At 42.0% G+C, this 18,583-nt stretch overlaps 1 protein-coding gene and 2 long non-coding RNA genes across 3 annotated transcripts; all 3 read right to left on the bottom strand.

The window, feature by feature from the left end:
• Window positions 1-4,956: 4,956 nt before the first annotated feature.
• LOC146959981 (uncharacterized) lies at window positions 4,957-6,756 on the bottom strand. Its single transcript, XR_015035548.1, has 3 exons — window positions 6,621-6,756; window positions 5,628-5,796; window positions 4,957-5,387 (listed from the first exon to the last, which is right to left on the bottom strand). It is a non-coding gene; the product is annotated as an uncharacterized LOC146959981 (long non-coding RNA).
• A 427-nt stretch (window positions 6,757-7,183) lies between these two features.
• LOC146959982 (uncharacterized) lies at window positions 7,184-8,919 on the bottom strand. Its single transcript, XR_015035547.1, has 3 exons — window positions 8,769-8,919; window positions 7,654-7,784; window positions 7,184-7,376 (listed from the first exon to the last, which is right to left on the bottom strand). It is a non-coding gene; the product is annotated as an uncharacterized LOC146959982 (long non-coding RNA).
• Window positions 8,920-14,588: 5,669 nt separating this feature from the next.
• On the bottom strand, window positions 14,589-17,808 carry LOC146959983 (uncharacterized). The gene is made up of 2 exons (XM_085772728.1): window positions 17,622-17,808; window positions 14,589-15,970 (listed from the first exon to the last, which is right to left on the bottom strand). Exons 1-2 carry the CDS (start codon window positions 17,791-17,793, stop codon window positions 14,589-14,591), a joined length of 1,554 nt encoding a protein of 517 aa, XP_085628854.1. The 5' UTR covers window positions 17,794-17,808.
• Between the last annotated feature and the right edge of the window lie 775 nt (window positions 17,809-18,583).

Genomic DNA, 18,583 nt, shown 5'->3' on the forward strand with positions numbered 1-18,583 from the left:
TAACTGTAAAAATGGGCTATACAAATAAACTTGCCTTGACTGTATGTATGTTGTTGTATGAGGATGAAAGGATTTTTAACTTACTGTGGAGTATGGACAATTAACATCATCAAATACATATTTTTCCACATCCCACAGGTTTGCAAGTCAGGCCCACCTGATGGCGTTCTGGAAGCAGATAGAGCCAGCCACCCACAAGATCATACGGGTGACAAGAGCACAGGGTGTGGGGAAGACTGATGAGGTCCCTCAAACAGTTAAAGCAACGGTGAATACTTTCTTGTTGTTCTTATGAAGCATATTACACCATCATATTTTCAAATTAATCACTATATCAGAATGTGTTTCTTCTAATAAGGCAATAATAATATATACAATATCTTATTGTTTTCAGATTCTCCAGCCCATTGATGAATTTTTTCTTTTCATGAATTATTTGTCATTGGGTCTGCTGCAGAAGGATCTGGCCCACAGATTTAAAATCCACCAATCCACTGTGAGCCGTATTATCAACACATGGGCAAACTTTCTGTATACAGTACTTGGAGCTGTGGGCATCTGGCTTGATGAGGAGACTGTGAAAGCTCACCTGCCAGACATATTTCAGGACTACCATGACACACAGGTGATTTTGGACTGTACGGAACTGCATTGCCAAACACCAAATTCACTGCTTCTTCAGAGTGAGGTGTTCTCCAACTACAAATCCCACTGCACTTTTAAGGGACTTATAGGGATGGCCCCACATGGTGCAATAACCTTCGTGTCATCACTCTATGAAGGTGCCATCAGTGACAAGGAGATTTTGAAGCAGTCTGGCATTGTGGCCCTCTTAAACCCGGCTATGGCCATAATGGTGGACAAGGGCTTTGTGGTGGAAGACTGTGTCAGCTGCAAAGTCCACATCCCTACCTTTCTGTCCAAGAGATCACAGCTGTCTGGGCCAGAGGTCAGGAAGACACAGTCCATCGCAAGACTGAGAGTCCACGTGGAGCGTCTGATTCGAAGGGTGAAAGAGCACAAGATCTTCAGCACAGTGATACCCCTTTCACTCACAGGCAGCATCAACCAACTATACACAGTTGCCTGTCTGTTGGTGAATTATCAAAATCGGCCACTGGTTAAAGCCTGGGCAAACAACCGCTAATGTGATGCAGTGACAGACGAATGGCAGTGTAATATGTATATATAGTTTTTAATTTGTGTAAAGTCACCTGAGAAATGTTAGTTCTAACCTTACAATGAACTCTTTACACTGTGTTCTGTATGTGATCACATACTGTTACTTTCTGAGATTTCATCTGATTCATTTTCTATAGACTAGAGTGTGTGACATGATTTATTGTTGTCTATACTGTGAATAACGCTGTGCTGTAAAGCTGCTTCAACAGGTTGCTGGTGAGGGGTCAGAGGTCAATTACATACTAGAACCTAAAGGTAGCAAATAACGTCCATCTGCTCCAGCAGCTCTGTGCCTGACTGTGGGCTAGAATGTTGAGAATCCAGGGGTTAATCACACACACACACTGTTTCTCCACTTGAAGTTGGCCAAGCTCTCATCACCTCCACCAGACTGAGGAGTAACAGAATTAAACACACAGAGAATGAAGGATACAAAGACATCTGATCACTAGATCTGCAGTGATCAATTAATTTATTGATCCACTCCACTAGAAAAAGGAAATAGGGGTTTAGTTTATTTTTAATGAAATAAGTATCTGTAGTCCTGGGAACTGTGGAAACACTGTGTTCTGTATGTGATCACATAAGGTTACTTTCAGAGTTAACAGTTGTATTAACTCTGCATGTTCTGAGATATATCTTTGCCTTTTCATCAGATTCATTTTCTACAGACTGTGGTGTGTGACATGATTTATTGTTGTGTATACTGTGAATGAAACCTGTTGATTGAAAGGTGGGGGAAAGAGAACCCTTTATGTAAAAAAAAAATAGGCTGTGATGCCAAGGTGCATTATAATGAATTTTATGTAATGTTTTTTACTTCTTATCTTACATTTGACAGAATACAACATACTATACGGTTGGCAGAATAAAATAACAAATTAATGCATGAATTCATGTCCTCAGTTTTTTGTCCGTTCCATTACTTGTGCATACAGAGGTATTATCATCATGTGTAAAAGAAAAACAAATCACCTCTCACTGTCAGAGTTCAATATACTGCTATTTTTGTAAATGCGCTGCACAAACATGTCATCATAGGCACAGTATTGTGTCCATTCAATTACTTGCACATGGACAGGTATTTTGACAGGTATGTATAAAAGAAAAACAAATCACACCTCTGTTTCAGAGAGCTCAATACACTGCTATTTCTGTAAATGCGCTGCACAAAAATGTCGTCATGGGCGCAGATAACAAAATCACACCATTCCATACCTGTGATCAGTAACTGTCCCTGGACTTGCCAATAATAACAATGGCTTTCTTTTAGCTTAAGTACGCCATGGTCAGCTGTGAGGAACTTGCAGTCGATGTAGCTTGGTGCATTGGGGCATTTAACTTCCACTAGACCGAATGATGGCCGTTCAAGTGGGTCATAAACAAGCCCGTCAGGTGATGCACCCAGCCAAGGTGCGTGTGGATGAATCACGAGACCACACTTTGTCAAGTTCACGTTTTTCAGAACTGCATAATCCTTTAAGGCACCCGCTTCCATTTCCAGTCCTCTCTTCATGTGATGAGTTTGTCGTGTGCCACGGATGATTCTTTCAGCCAGGTTCTCTCCTGAGCTTGGACCTCTAACGTGGCTTACCTCCCTGAAATGCGACGCAGTCACTCTTTCTTTCCTCAGAGCATGCCATTCAGTTGATGCACTTTGCCTTCTTGTTGCCTCTTCGATACGGTGTGATTGTGACAAAGTGACAGACATTGACATTAGTTGTAGCGCTTCATGATGTGTTGGCACGTATGAACACTCGCTTGGATTTAAATTGTAACCCTCCAGTGGCACTCTAGGGAAAGGGGGTGCATCCTCATGTGTAACGACGCAGTCAGATGGAGGTGGTGGATGTTGATAGGAGAGAGGAGAGCCAGCCTGTACCTTGCCAAATATGGAGTCTGCACTTGTTTTATCAGGGAAATGTTCATTGTGCAAATTAATGGAAGCGACTCAGGTGTCATGTCAGTATAACGCAGAGCCAGGATTGAGGGTTGAGGGGACTGGGAGCTCACCACTGTAGCCCTTGTAAAGTGTAGATCTGAAATGACATTAGGAGGCAATCAATAACATTTATTAACATTTTTTATTTTTCAGTAACATTATAGCCTGCCTGTTTAATTGGATACTACATACCTAATTCCACTTGCTGAGGAGGCACCTGGTTTGGGCTTCACCACAACCATGGCATCCACAGGTCCTGGCTTCACTCCCTGTTTTGGTGGATGAGGAAAGAGACTGTGATACAAGTATTAGATACAAGTGATAAAATTGTTAGATATTATAATGATACAAACCATTGTTCTGGGCTTATGCCACTTCTGTTCCGTCTCGGTGCACGAGAGTACAGGAGGCACGACAGACATCCCACACTCAGAGTAATGGGCTGTCTGATAAAGCAGCGCAACCAAATGGTTGCACATTCCACAACCAGCCACACAAGAGCAGTTGCTCTTAACCAGCACAACTGGCTGAGAATCACATAATGTCATCTAAAATACACAGAAACAAAAATGAATGGATTTTGAAAAGAAGAGGGTCTCCAGCAGAGCAAAACCTGTTCTCTACTGCTAACAGTTTTCAAGGCACTCATCTAATGTCCAATGTCACTACTGTCCTTTATCACTTGACTATATTGTCTCACACCACTCACGTTTTGCCTACTTTTCAGAAATGTGACAGGGGATTTGGTGAATGACGCAGGACTAACAACAGTAAAGTGCAGGTTTTGCTCCGACTGCCTCTTGCCTAGTACTAGGCGATAAAGTAAGAGCCATATGTTAGGAAAGAAGTAAAGATGACAGGACAGTTTTGAATGAGAACATGCAGTCTGAAGAATAGCTGAGTATGTAGAATATTTTTGTTGTATTGCAGACATCAATCATAATTGTTTAATTTTATTTAATTAAAACAAACTCATATTTGTTTACTATAGAGCAGATCAACTACAAGGCACTCAGCTACTCTGTAACTGCATTAGACTACCACTGTTTGAGCTCATGATTGCCACTGCAAAGATAACATCTTTGCCTGTGGTCATCAAAGTTCAAGTGTGTAGTAACATTGAGGGTTAAACTCATACTGACCAGAACACTGAACATGTTCAACAGAACTGTGAACGTGACAGAACATGTCACTTAATCTAATCCTACTCTCAGCTGGTGTGGCGCCTCTGCTTTCTTCATAGAGCGGTAGCAGTGAGCTCTCACAGAGATCTGATTTGTAGCCCTATCTTTCCCTGATACTTTCATAAAAAAAAAATACAAATACATTAAATTAGACGCACTTATACGATTAATCTGAAGCAAGACGGATCATTATAAAGCAACAAAGCTGTAACATTAGCATTGGGTTTCCTGCTCATGCTAGCTAGAATTAGCGTTAGCAACTTACCTTCAAAATTGCAGAGATAGGATGACACATAAAACTTGAATCCCTTTTCAAGTTTACTCTGTGGTGTTTTGCTACTCGCCCGGACAATCCTACGCACATCATTGACGGTGATTTTTGGTAACTCTAACAAACAACGAGTAAAATTGCCTGAATCCGACTGCATTGTTTTCTCCCTCGATCTGCCCGACGCTGAACCGGAAGTGGAAGGGTCCGCGCCGGATGTGACCTACCATCCTTATGCCAAATGCGGAAGTGATGCGTGCATAGAGCCTATTCACGCTGAGAATAGGATACGGGCTTCCTTTTTTCATCTTTCTCTCTCTCTCTTTTTTTTTTAATAAATAAAACACTCTTGCTGGTTGCGCTGTGTGAAATGCATTGAATCGGCGCTGATGTTGGGTTTTTTTCTTTACTTTGCCGGGTTCGGGCGGCTTCTCTGCTCCACTTGGTGCCGTCTCTACGGTTGTGGAGCATGAACACATGCATTGTCCAGTTCTACTCCGACTAAGGTGTATACATGACGGAGAAAATCTAATTCCAATCGCATTATCTGGGTGTCTTAATCGGAGTTCTCAACTCCGATTTCAGTCGGACTAAGGTGTTTACATGCACTTCAGTTGTCCAGTTATAGTCGGATTAAGGCAATAATTCGGTTTTTTCAAGTGTCATGTAAACGTACTGACTGAGTCCAGTCTTGGCTGTATAGGGTGCTCAACATGGTGTTCAAGAAACTGGAACTAAAAGGATTCGCCAGTCACCAGCTCTGCTTGAGACTCCTGTTGTTCATCAGGTGTTCAGACTGGCACGATCCTCTCTGCAATGAGAAAACAGAAACAATGCAAAAGTTAAAGTGCTGCAGTACCTGAGCATGGTGCCCACACAGAGATAAACTCAGCAATCTGTTGTTAAATTGAGCACCAATGAGCTAGCTAAGACAACCTAAATACATCTCCTCAAACAACATACATACGTACAACGTACATAACTGACCAGCTGTATTAGCTTATTAAAAATTGATTTTTTTTTGGCATTTGGCAACTTAACCACTGCTTACCTGTAATCAGTCTTGACAAGACTGGTGTCTGAGTCACTGGGTCCAGACTTGAGTGAAGACAGGTGGGACAGAGCATCATGCGATGTTCAGGAAACTGCAACTTTGAGCAGGTGTTGTCATCAATCCTCCTGTAGAATCCCAGGGTCTCAATCAGGTGTTTACTGTGGATCTGCAACCAGACAAAGAACAACAACAAAGAAAAATTATTATCAGTCATAATTCAATTTTATCTATTTATACCCAGGGGGTAAAGCAAAAAAACAGACACGGGCGTTGTAAAAGGTTTGACAGCAGAAATTATATCTAGGAACTTCAAGGATTAAAACCTGGGATGACAACCCGGTCAACTAGCTGCTGGAAAGCTACAGGGGCCAAAACCCCTTTCTTGGGCTATAAAATTGAATAATAATAAAATATAAAAAATACTATAAAATTTGGCACAGAGTATCTTGATGCATAGGGGGAGGCATGAAAAAAAGATTCTGGGGTTTGTTGCAGCTCAATTTTAAGATATCACCCTCAACATCCCAAAAAAGACCAAAAAAAATGTACTGTTCGCCTGACAAATTCTCATGAAAATTATTATTTTTCAGCACTTTATGGAGAATATCTATGCTTAACGTGTATATAGAAAACTTCCTTTATTCATAAGCTTCCATTTTTGGGGATGTTGAGGGTGATATCTTAAAATTGACTTGCAACAAACCCCAGAATCTTTTCTTCATGCCTCCCCCTATGTGTCAAGATACTCTGTGCCAATACCTAAATATGTGCACTTACATAATTTTGCCAGCAAAATTGCCCAAGAAAGGGGTTTTGGCCCCTGTAGCTTTCCAGCAGCTAGTTGACCGGGTTGTCCACCCAGGTTTTAATCCTTAAAGTTCCTAGATATCATTTCTGGTGTCAAACCTTTTACAACGCTCCGTGTCTGTTTTCCAAAAAACTGGAATTTTGCCCCCTGGGTATTAATAATTTCAATTTAAATGTACTCACTGAAGCTGAGTGTTGATAACACTGATAACACAATGTACTGGCCATGCCACATTCCTACAAAGTAGGCTAGCTGCCTTGCATTCTCCAGCTGCACCATGCTGAGGAGAGGGAAAAATGATTTTGTAGTGTTAAAAAAAGTGTACAACTAAGGATGGGATGGTTCTGTACAAATCTGTATGTTGAACACAAAATGAACTCATGCAACTTAACACTTCAGTAATAATGATAATGGACAGAAGTAAGTTAACTACATGGATATCTGAACAAGGCAGTTTTAGGCCGGTGTATTTTCCCTTTTCCTCAGCGGGCAGCCCCGGTTCGGGTCCTGCATTGGACGGCCCTGTCCTGCATGTCGTTCCCCCTCTCTCTGACTCCCCATTTCCTGTCTTTCTCTCGACTGTGCTTTCCACTGAAGGCAAAAAAAGTCCCAAAAATATAAAAATGCTGGCTATGCCGCGACGAGCATGGAAAACTTCACAGCACAGCCCTCCAGGCTCCTGTTGCTAGGGACGACCGGGTGTGGGCCGGACACTCCAGTGCTTCACGCAGACTGTGTAAAAATAAAAATAATTTAATTTAAATGTAAATATCAAATTAACATTCTATTCTGAATCCCAACTATCACTTTAAGATACGTTTTCACTTACCACAGTTGGTGTCCTTGGTATCTGGGTGCATCTTCTGGTACTGGCTATGCTGGACCTTCACGTGAGCCTCGATGGAGGATGGGTTCTCACCATGAACGATTGATGCCATCTGAGAGTTTTGAGAGGGAGAGAGAGAGAGGGCGGGGGGTTGCTTACAAATATATCTGACTTTAAACAGTAATCATTATGTCCAAATTATAGCTAACAACCAAGTTAACTGTGTCCTTGACTTGGATTGAGTTGCGTTCTTTTTTATCAAGATGGGTTGGGTGACCTAAGACATGTTTTTCCAGCTGGTTCTTGCAGTTTCTACCTTTTGACAAGCTTCGTTACAGACATATAAACATAACTAAGGAAAGCTCTGAAAGCATCATGCACACACTCACCTTGAAGTGACTGGCCCCTTGAGATTGTTGATGAATTAACTGAATTTGATCTGCTTTTTCAACGACCCTTGAAATGGGCACCATGGTGTCTGAAAGGCCTCACTCAGCTGTTTCACCATCCACATCATTATCTGAAAAAAGTAAACAGAGGGAGATGAAATAGCTGCACACTTGACAGGAAAGTAGTCAAGATAAACTCAGCTAATTTAACTAGGGAGATATTACTAGCTTGTCCCTAACCAAAGCATGCCTTAGCTGTGATAAATTAAATTCAACAACATTCAGTATTTCCTCTATCATATTTTATCCAGATCAACAGTTTGAGAACCCACAGCCCACGTTTTGTTAATTTTTCAAAACAACACTATCATTTGATTAGTGTATTAAATAAATGCCTATGTATCCACTTCAACCTTTATACAAATCATAAAACAGGCGACGTTGTGAATGGAGAACTTTGTCCTCCTGAAGCTGTCATACATCTGACAGGCCACTGTCCAGTGTGTCCACCACAGGAAACACTTGAGGACATAGTTTATAACTAGTCTGACAGCTAGTCACTGTCACTGACACAGTCAAACCAAGAGTTTAAACTTTATCGCTCCTGGTGGGAGCGGCACGGCTCTTCACACACGCAGGCAGGCAGTACGCACACACACACACACACACACACACACACACACACACACACACACACACACACACACACACACACACACACACACACACACACACACACACACACACACACACACACACACACACACACACACACACACACGATCCAAAAAGCTGTCACATGCGCCGCCAGACTTTTTTTTTCAGAGCTCTGAAGCTGCATTTTACATTAGCTGACGGCTAACGTTAGCGCGAATTGACATAACTTAATGTTACTGAGAGGAGGAAAATCTTTTGCAAGCAAGCAACACACTGCCCCACTTTGAAAACCAAGTTAGGTTACGTTATCTTTAACTTAACAACGTTAACGGGCGAGCTACAGGCCCGTTTTGTGTTGCCAGGCAATAATGTTAAAGCTAATGCTAACGCTAAGTCGCTAACGTTTTGTCAACGGACATGACACTCCAGTTAAATTTAATTAACTTAAATTTAGTTACCTCTGAATCTCTGCGCCTCCTCTCCGGTCACATCCACGCCAGTTTCACGCATCCTTTTTCATGTTTCCTCTGTCAAAGGGACAGCGAGTGCCATTGCTAATATTTCTTCTCTGCCAGCTGCTGAAATGCGAAAATCCTCGGCGACCGTTGGTCGTTGGTCAACTGCCAAGTCCAACAGCCAAAAGTAGAGCTGGTTACCCCAGCAACAGAGAGCAGCCCCTCCCCCCCATATCCCCCGGAACGTTTGTTGGACGTTGCCTAGGAGATCTGTGGCAAATCTCGCGAGAGTGTGTTGTTGAGCCAGAGGCAGGCCTGTGACAAACATGGATCATTTTCTCCTGATGTGTCCGTCTGAAAATTGCCATTTTAGTGTCAAAATGTTCAGAAGTGATGTCCTTTCTTGTTTTTAATTTTCTTACAGTCAGTATTATATCAAAATTACAGAATTGACTGGATAATTTTATCAACATTGCTTCATATCTGCTCCAAAAAATATTTCTATTATTTCAAGGCTAATTCAACTGTAGCTCAGAAGTTAAAGCAAAATTAATATTTTATTAACATGTTAATATTTACTTTAAAAAAAAAAAAAAAAACCTTCTGTGGTAACTAAACATAAGAAACAGTAAATGTTCCTTTACTGCTTGGGAACATACCTTTTTGGTCCTCAAAAAGCCTACATCCTAGTTACCTTGAGGTCCAATAATGAGTCCTATGGAGTAAATTAATGTAGATTGTTGTACCTGAGGGGACAGAAATGGACTCGTACTGTAGCTATTTCTGAGAGTGTACATTTTGTGGTCTGTTAAAAAAAAACTACAGAAAGAGTATAATATGCTACAGTTATACTATTTAAAATTATTTTAAAAATACTATGAAAACAAACAGAAAACACTACAGTGATACTTTAACAAACATCATAGTAATACTACACATCTAATATAATAACACTATAGGATTACTTAAGTAATGTTCTATAGTGTGCTTGAAAAACAATTACAGGAACACTATAGAATGTACTATAGCCATACTATTTAATATACTACAGGAATACTAAAAAGAAAAGTTACTATTGGAATATTTTAAAACTACCATAGCAAACAAAATAGCACTATAGAATAAACTATAATAAATGCCAATGCTGGCAACACGTACCATAGAACACTATAACCTCACTATAGGACACTTTACAATTATTATAGTGAACTATAGTAACTCTTAAGTACATTTTCGTAAGGGAGAGATGTTTGTATTTAAAAAAAAAAGAGAGAGATGTTAACAGTCTGCTGCGCTCTGTCACTGGGAAAACACAGATCCCCGCCCAAAACATAGACACAGCAGAACTTAGGTTTTGGGAAAATCCTTCAGACTAAGGCAGAATATTTCCAAGAAATAAAGGTTTTGATGGATAGTGGGTTGATGCACTAACTTAAAGTAACAAGTGGATTATTGGGGTGTGAGTTATGGGCCACATACACTCAAACATAACCGGCCCACATCTGGCATGCCATACATAAACCGTGCCACCATTGCCAGATCTGGCCCACATTCGGGCCACATACCACTTGCCATGCCAGCAGTGGGCCAGAAGTGCCGGCTTGCTGCCAGATCTGGCCCAGACCCGTCTGCTATGTGGGTACTAGAGCCACCAAAGCGGCAGCAGAATCTAAACAAATAACATTGTTCTGAGGCTTATTTTGCTTCATCCATTCCAAAGCTTTTAGAATTGCCCCACAGTTCAGCAGAGAAAACGGATTTGTCTGATAAGCAAATGCTGAATTGAAGATTCTCATCTGCAACAAATATCCCAGCCCCAGTATTCCCCGAGACAGGATCCTTTGAACCATCAGTAAAAATGTTCATGAATCCTTCAAACTGATTCTGGATCATTATCACATCTCTACTGAATATTTCTCCTTTCTTCAAGGAAAGACAGCAAAACCTCAGGTTCAGGAAGAAACCAAGGCGGAACAAGAGACCAAACATGCCATTCTTTGCCACTCTACTCCAAAATCCCTCGCCAATTGCTTTATACGATGATTTTTTTTTAGCTTCTTTCCATTAGGCCTACCTGTAAACTCCCAGGAACTGTCTAGTAGACACCTTGAGGCAGAACTTTCCTCCTGATTTCCAGTGGCGATTCTCTCATTTCAATAAGTAAAGCAGGGAGTAAAGGCACCATTACAGACTCTCAAGGCCTTAGCCTGAACTCGGTCTAGTTACATATTCAATTTAATTTAATTCTTTATTTTATATCATAGATTTGGCAGGCTGAACCAAAAACCACACAACCATAAACCATAAAACAGGGGTGCAAACTTGTCACCTTTCGGCGAAATTCGCCGTTTTGGATCCCAAATTGGTCATTTGTGTGATTCGTGTAAATCCGCAATAAAAAAAATTTGAAAGGGGGGGGGGGGTCCGGCGAGGCGAGGCGAGGCGAGCCGAGCACCTGTCTCTTTAAGGCGCATGCACCTTATCTGGATGACAACGAGTGGTGGCAGCGCTCCTCTTCTGTCCAGCAATACACACCTGAAGCTTCACTTTTAATACAGACTAACTAACGCGACTTTTTGAGCATGGCGAGTGAAAGAGTCGGAGCAAGAAGATGCGCTGTATGGGACCGCGTGTGTGTGATGATCGCGATCGCGGCCAATTAGCGATTAGCGCGTTTAGCATTTATTAGCTCCAGTGTCTCCCTCTTCTCTGGAGGAGGGTCTGGCGAGCGAGACTAGCTCCAGAGCGACCTGTTCAGCAGCAGCAGCAGCAGCAGGAGGAGGAGGAGGAGGAGGAGGAGCAGGAGGAGGTTGACTGACTGTGGCAGGAAAACCTCTGCCTCTGTTTCACTTTATGTTGCTGGTAAATAATGTGGTTGTAAAGTAGTAGTAGTAGTAGGCTAAAGTTAAATTATTTAGTATGCACTAATTAAAGGGGCAGAGCTTTAAGAGACATTTTAGCTTTTATATTTTATAAGATATATTTTTTGTAAGAACCACAATTAATAAATATAGGTTATATATTTCAGTGAATATCTAATTGTTCTTAGCATTTGTTAGACAACTTTATTTGCCCAGTAAATTAAAAACATGTTGGAACTATCAATGTCTCCTCTCTTGCCGCCAGATCACCTACTTTTAACCTCAGACTGTCACAATGATGTATCAGATGTCAGACTGCCTCATTCTTTCAGTTTTAACCTGAATATACAAGACATGATTGATTTTCCCAACGATCAAAGTATACGAAACCGAACCGAAAACCATGACCACAAAACCGTGAACCGAACCGTTTGCTTGAACATCTTTTAAATACATATTGCCGCTTAATATGTTTTACGTAGCCTATGGCATTTTTAAGCTTCATGTGTGTTATTGGACAGAAAGAGCAGCGCTACCTTGGAGCATAGCCTACGTACAGAAAACACATTTACATCAATAAATAAATGTTTCACAATGAACCAGTCAGTCTGTATTAAATTATTATTTAGTTTGAAGGCAAGGTTTGCAAGGTTCATCTGATGGACATCAAGGGACAGATTCTCCAAGTTTTGCACAGCTTTTGCTCATGCTAAACCTGCAAAGGCTGAAGACCCCCTTCACATGTTTCAAAACCAAACACAGAGAGACAGATTGTGCAGGTTTAACAGGAGCAAAAGCTGTGCAAACCTGAGTAAATCTGGACCCTAGTCTCATGCTAAAATTGACTGTAAATTCACCTTTAAAGTTGGTTTTTAAAAAAATTTCCCCGGGGGAGCATGCCCCCGGACCCCCCTAGGGGGTCGGTATCTTGTCACCTTTTTTACCCCTGATGAGTTTGCACCCCTGATAAAAAGTTACTTCATGTATTGTTATGTATGAAAAACAAAAGCTATAACATACAATTGCCTCTATGACCAAAGTGGAATTAGAATGTTTCATGATGTATTAAATTCTAATTCTAGTTTTCAGTAAAATTATATTCAAAAGTGACAAACACATCCAAGTCCTGTTAATACAGTGAATTAAAAGAATATCAATTATCTAGTTAACATTGCATAGTATTAGTATGTTTAACAGAAAATGAGGCACTAGTCAGAGATTACTTGTTTAATTCAGGTGTTCAGTGTCTACAATGTACATGCAGTCTGGGCCATTTGGATCCATTATCACATGTGTGGTAGAGTATAGAAATGTTAACACCAATACTTTACAGCTCAGTTATTTACATTCTTAGAAACTAGACTCCCACACGTCCAGTCAGTTTATGACTTGTTATCTGTATGGATCATTATGTCTTACCACATGTGTGGTCTGACTGAAGCTTCCTCCACAGATGTGACAGAGGTGCAGCTTCTTACCTACTGTTCACATCAACTCTGTTCCCACATGTTGCACATACACCACAATTTATGCACAGAACTTCCTTTAGAGAGGGTGAAAATATATTATTCTTCAGTGTTGTCAATTTCATATCAAAGACTGTGACTTCTCCATTCAATGGTTGGTCTGATAAAAAACAAAAACAAACGACTGAGTGAGATTTAAGAACATTTTTAACAAGAATACCAGATACAGAGTAAGTGAAGTCTAATAAACATGAAGACGAGAGGACGTCTGACCGGGGGGTGGGGGGGGGGGGTGTGTGTGTGTGCAATCGTAGCGGAAATAATGAAAGTAATGGCAAACAAACACTAGGCAGGTTTCCAGGATGCTAAGTAGCCTACTGATTTTAATGTAACAATTGCCTTTGAGAACCAATGTCAAAAAGGAAGAAAGTAAAAAAAAAAGAAATCGATCACGGACTTCATGATCGATTACCATGGCAACGAACGAAGCTTTGGGTCAGCCCTATTTGGATCCTTAACTCTGTATGTGCTGATCATGAACCTCTTATACCCCTTTCCCACTGGTCAAAAAACCCGTTTAAACCCGCTAACAATCGGCTTTTGGTGGCAGTGGGAAAGGCGCACCGAGCCGAGTCGACCCGCGTCGACGCGGGTCAAACGACTCGGCAAGCGACGCGGGTTAAAATCGCCTTTAATCGGCTCGGCTCCGAACGGCTTGCAGTGGGAACGCCAGACCCGCGTCAACCCGCTAATTTACGTGATGACACTGAACGTTACGTGACGCCACGTCATCGCGCCGGTCACGTCTCTTATCACGTACCAAAACAAAGCTCTGCTCCACTCTGCTCTCATTCGAGACTGGGATCAAAAGATCAAATAACACTGACCAAAAACGATTGAAAAAAAAGAAACGACAGTGTGTTTAACTGATGTGTTGTGTCGCGGACGTCCGTCACATGGCCGCGGCAGACTCGCTGTCCTCCGCGCCGTGGTCCTGGTGCTCAGGTCGGCCAGACACCTCGTCTGCCTCGGCGGACGGACACTCCGCGGCGGGCGGCTGTGGCATGACTGTGTGTGTCTCTTGCACCGCGGATGAGAGCGGGGGACTGGTTTATGCTCTGTCTGGTCCCCCAGCGGGGGGTCAGACTCGGCTCATTTTGGTCAATGGGAAAGGTGCCAAATGCCGATTGTTAGCGGGTCGACCCGCGTTTAAAAAACCCGCGTCGACCCGCTAATTTTAGTGGGAAAACGGCTTTAGTTTGTGGCTGATGACAGACCTGCTTTTCATCTGTGGATTCTAATAAACCAGCTCAAAACTGATTGGTCACCGCATTTTTTCTCGACAGGTGTTGCAGGTTTACGGATTTTGTGTGTTTTCATATGTGCTAAGGATATCTGAATCTTTCCCCACATATTTCACAAGGATGAGCCTTCTCACTTGTTTTTTTCTCTCTCTTTTTTTTAAGTAGGCCTATATTTTTGGGGTTTGCATGCCTTTACTTGATAGGACAATTGAGGGAGACAGGAAATGGGGAGGCAGAGAGGGGGGGGTTGACACACAGGATGAGGCCACTTGGCGCGGGATTCAAACTGGGTCCGCTTGCAGTGAGGACTATAGTCTGAACACATGGAGTGGGTGCTCTAACAACTGAGCTTAACACCGCCCTATCTGTGTGAATTCTTGTGTGCCTATTGAAGGCTGGCTTGTCGGTAAACTTTTCCCCACAGGTGCTGCAGGTGTACGGCTTCTCACCTGTGTGAGTTCTTCTGTGATACGTCAGGCTTGTATTGTCTCTGAAAGATTTCCCACATGTTTCACAAACATAAGGCCTCTCACCTGTGTGGATTCTTGTATGCTTCTTCAAATCTGACTTTTTGGCAAACTTTTTCCCACAAAAGTTGCAGGTGTACGGCCTCTCACCTGTGTGAGTTCTTCTGTGAAGCTTCATGTTTGAATTGGTTGCAAACCTTCTCCCACATGTTTCGCAAGGATAAGGCTTCTCACCTGTGTGAGTTCTCATATGGATCATCAAGGCTGCTTTATAGGTATAACCTTTGTCACATATTTCACAAGCAAAACGCTTCTCACCTGTGTGGAGGTATGTATGCCTAATCAAATGTGACTTCTTGGTAAATGCTTTCCCACAAGAGTTGCAGGTGTAAGGTCTCTCACCCGTGTGACTTCTTGAATGTTCTCTCAGTGCTGACATGTAACTGAATTCTTTCCCACAGGTGCTACAACAAAATGTCCTTTCACCTGTGTGGATTCTTGTATGAGTAGTCAATTCTGACTTGGTGGTACATTTTTTCCCACATGTTTCACAAGAATAAGGCCTCTCAACTGTGTGGGTTCTCATATGATTCACCAAGTGTGTTTTACGGGTTAAATCTTTGCCACACATTTCACAAGAAAAAGGCTTCTCACCTGTGTGGATTCTTGTATGCCTTATCAAATCTGACGGGCGAGTAAACTTTTTCCCACAGGTGTTGCAGGTGTATGACTTCTCACCTGTGTGACCACGTACATTGTCACTGTCACTTGTGTTTGTGTGACGTCTCTTCTGTGGTTGTGTCTCTACATTTCCAGGTGGTTCTGGGTCTACATGTCCACTTCCTTCCTGATGTTGGCTCTCAGCTACAGCAGAGCTGTGAGAGAGGAGCTGCTGGTCACTGGTTGGTTCTGGTTCTCTGTGGTCACTTCCCTCATGAGTAGGAGTCAACATAAAGGTGTCAGTCTCCTGCTTCAGTAGCAGCTGCTCTCCCTCCTGACTGCTGCAGACCTCCTCCTCCTCCTCTTTAATCTGTGGAGGCTCTGGCTCCTCCTGGTCCAGACTGGAGAGAACAAACTCCTCCTTACAGACATGTTTCTGTGGGAGCTCTGGAACAACAAGGAGACATGGGACAGAGGTGGTTTTTGTGATGGTGGAAAAAAAAAAGAAAAAAAGTATTTTGACATCTCATATCATGAGCTGTTATTAGTTTAGAGTCAATGATGTGATGCAACCCAATGTCAGTGCCAATGTGTATTTATTTATTTATTTATTTGGCGGCATAGTTGTGCAGTGGTTAGCTGGGGCCCTTCTGTGTGGAGTTTGCATGTTCTCCCTGTGCATGCGTGGGTTCTCTCCGGTTACTCTAGCTTCCTCCCACAGACCAAAGACATGCAGGTTAGGTTAATCAGCGACTCTAAATTACCCATAGGTGTGAATGAGAGTCTGGCTGTCTGTCTTGTTAGCCCTGCGATAGACTGGCGACCTGTCCAGGGCGTACCCCGCTATGTAAATTACGGATATCTGTAACTGAATTACGACTATTACAAATTCCAGTTTAAGATATCTACAACGTCATTTTGACTAGTCATAATTCCAGTTACAGATATCTACAACGTCATTTCGCCTAACTTAAGTTAAGATATCTGAAAAGGGGGGGCGTCGCGTGGCGTAGTGGTTAGAGCGGGCGCCCCATGTATAGAGGCACAGTCCTCGCTGCGGTCGGCCCCGGTTCGAGTCCCGAGTCGGGCGCCATTTGCTGCATGTCATCCCCCCTCTCTCTGCCTCCCCATTTCCTGTCTGTCTCAACTGTACTATCTATAAAGGCATAAAAGCCCAAAAAATATACTTTAAAAAAAAAAAAAAAAGATATCTGAAAAGGGACATGCAGCCTAGAATAGATATCTTTAAAGGGACAACAAGGAGTTTTGGAAAAGCGAAGCGTTTTCACACTACATTTTGAGCCTCTGTGCGCACCGTGAAATCCTTTGACCGGCGCAAGACAGACTCATGTTTTCATTCATCAAGAATTAAAGTCAGAGGTTAGAAGACGATCACACACCGTCGTAGTTCCGACCATAAACGGCGATTCGGCAGCGTTATTCTCATGACTCGCCACGAAACCGAAAGTAAAGAAAGCTGGTCGGCTCGACCAGCATTTCAGCCACCACTAATAATAACAAAATAATGAGAGAGACAAAACAATATATTTATCGAAAATGGGCCCATTAACAAGTGTAGATTCATCCACATTAATATGAAACATTTTTTTTATTGTCGCGGAATTTTTCGTTCTGCCGATGGAGAAACTCCTCGTTGTCCCTTTAATTGAGGTGAATTAAAGATATCTTGAAATGGAATTATGACTAGTCAGAATCAAATTGTAGATATCTCAAACTGGTAGTAGTAGTCGTAATTTGGTTACAGATATAATTCACATAGCGGATCTACAACTTAATTGTAGATATCTGACAAACCCTATACACATGAATGGCAAAAGTGACTGGCAAAAGTGACTTCATTTGTCCTAGGAAGAACGTAGTTGTGGATATCTGAAACGACAATTGTGGATAGGAAGAATATAGTTGTGGATATCTGAAATATTCTTTTCGACAAGGCAAAACTGAATTACAGTTATCTGCAACACATATCCAGTTTGGCTTTTAAATGTTAAAATGGCTTGCCATACCCCGGTGGTCCTGACCTGCTCCAATCATGACAACAACAAAGACTAGTGTCTCTGCTCCTGGTTTTACAGACCTGTCCTGTGGAGCTTTATCTCTGGTTTTAGGACGATATCCAGCAGTCTGCGCTGACGGTCGATCTCCTCCTCGTACTCGACGACAGTTTGTTTAAAGACTCTGAATATTTCTTCAGCAGCAGCAGTTAGTCGCTCGGTGACAAACTCTCTCAGAGACTCAACTGAAGACATCGTTGCTTCATCCACACTGAAATATTTCTCTGAGATACGAACACACCGAACGTCTTCAAGCTGACTCCACACCATGGATGTATTATGCTCCACACAGACACAACGCTGCTAGCGAGCTGTCGTTGTTTACTTCCGCTGGGTGTCACACTGTGCAGTTCCGGTGAGGAACGTCAATTATTTTTCATTCCGCCTCAAAGTTTCGATGGAAATAAACGGCTGTGACATAAGCTGCAGGAAATGACATAAATCTTACCAATTAAATCTCGTCGAGAACTCCCGACTGGTTATGTTTACATGTAAAATCCTGGTATTTCAATTAAAAGAATATTAATATTTGGCTAGTAAAAATGAAGCACTAGAGTCAATTCAGGTTTTCAGTGTGTATAATGTACATGCAGTCTGGGCATTTATCATATTTTTAACTGTGGTAGGATATTGACATGAATATTTCACAGCTCAGTTATTTACATTCTTAGAAACTAGACTCAAAGTAAAACAATGATTTTTTCAAACCTTGTCTGTGAACTGAGTGTGAAATCTGTCCAACACATTAGTCAGTCTATGACTTGTTATCTTTATGGATCATTATACACATGTGTGGTCTGACTGAAGCTTCCTCCACAGATGTGACAGAGGTGCAGCTTCTCACCTGAGTGGATTCTACTGTTCACTGACTAACACGTCACTAACTCTGTTTCCACATGTTGCACATACACCACAATTTATGCACAGAACTTCCCTTGGAGAGGGTGAAAATATATTATTCATCAATGTTGTCAAATTCATATCA

The sequence above is a fragment of the Trachurus japonicus genome, unplaced genomic scaffold (genome assembly GCF_045865225.1).
Source record: "Trachurus japonicus isolate A0001 unplaced genomic scaffold, Traja_1.0 AP030822.1".
NCBI classification, from domain to species: domain Eukaryota; kingdom Metazoa; phylum Chordata; class Actinopteri; order Carangiformes; family Carangidae; genus Trachurus; species Trachurus japonicus.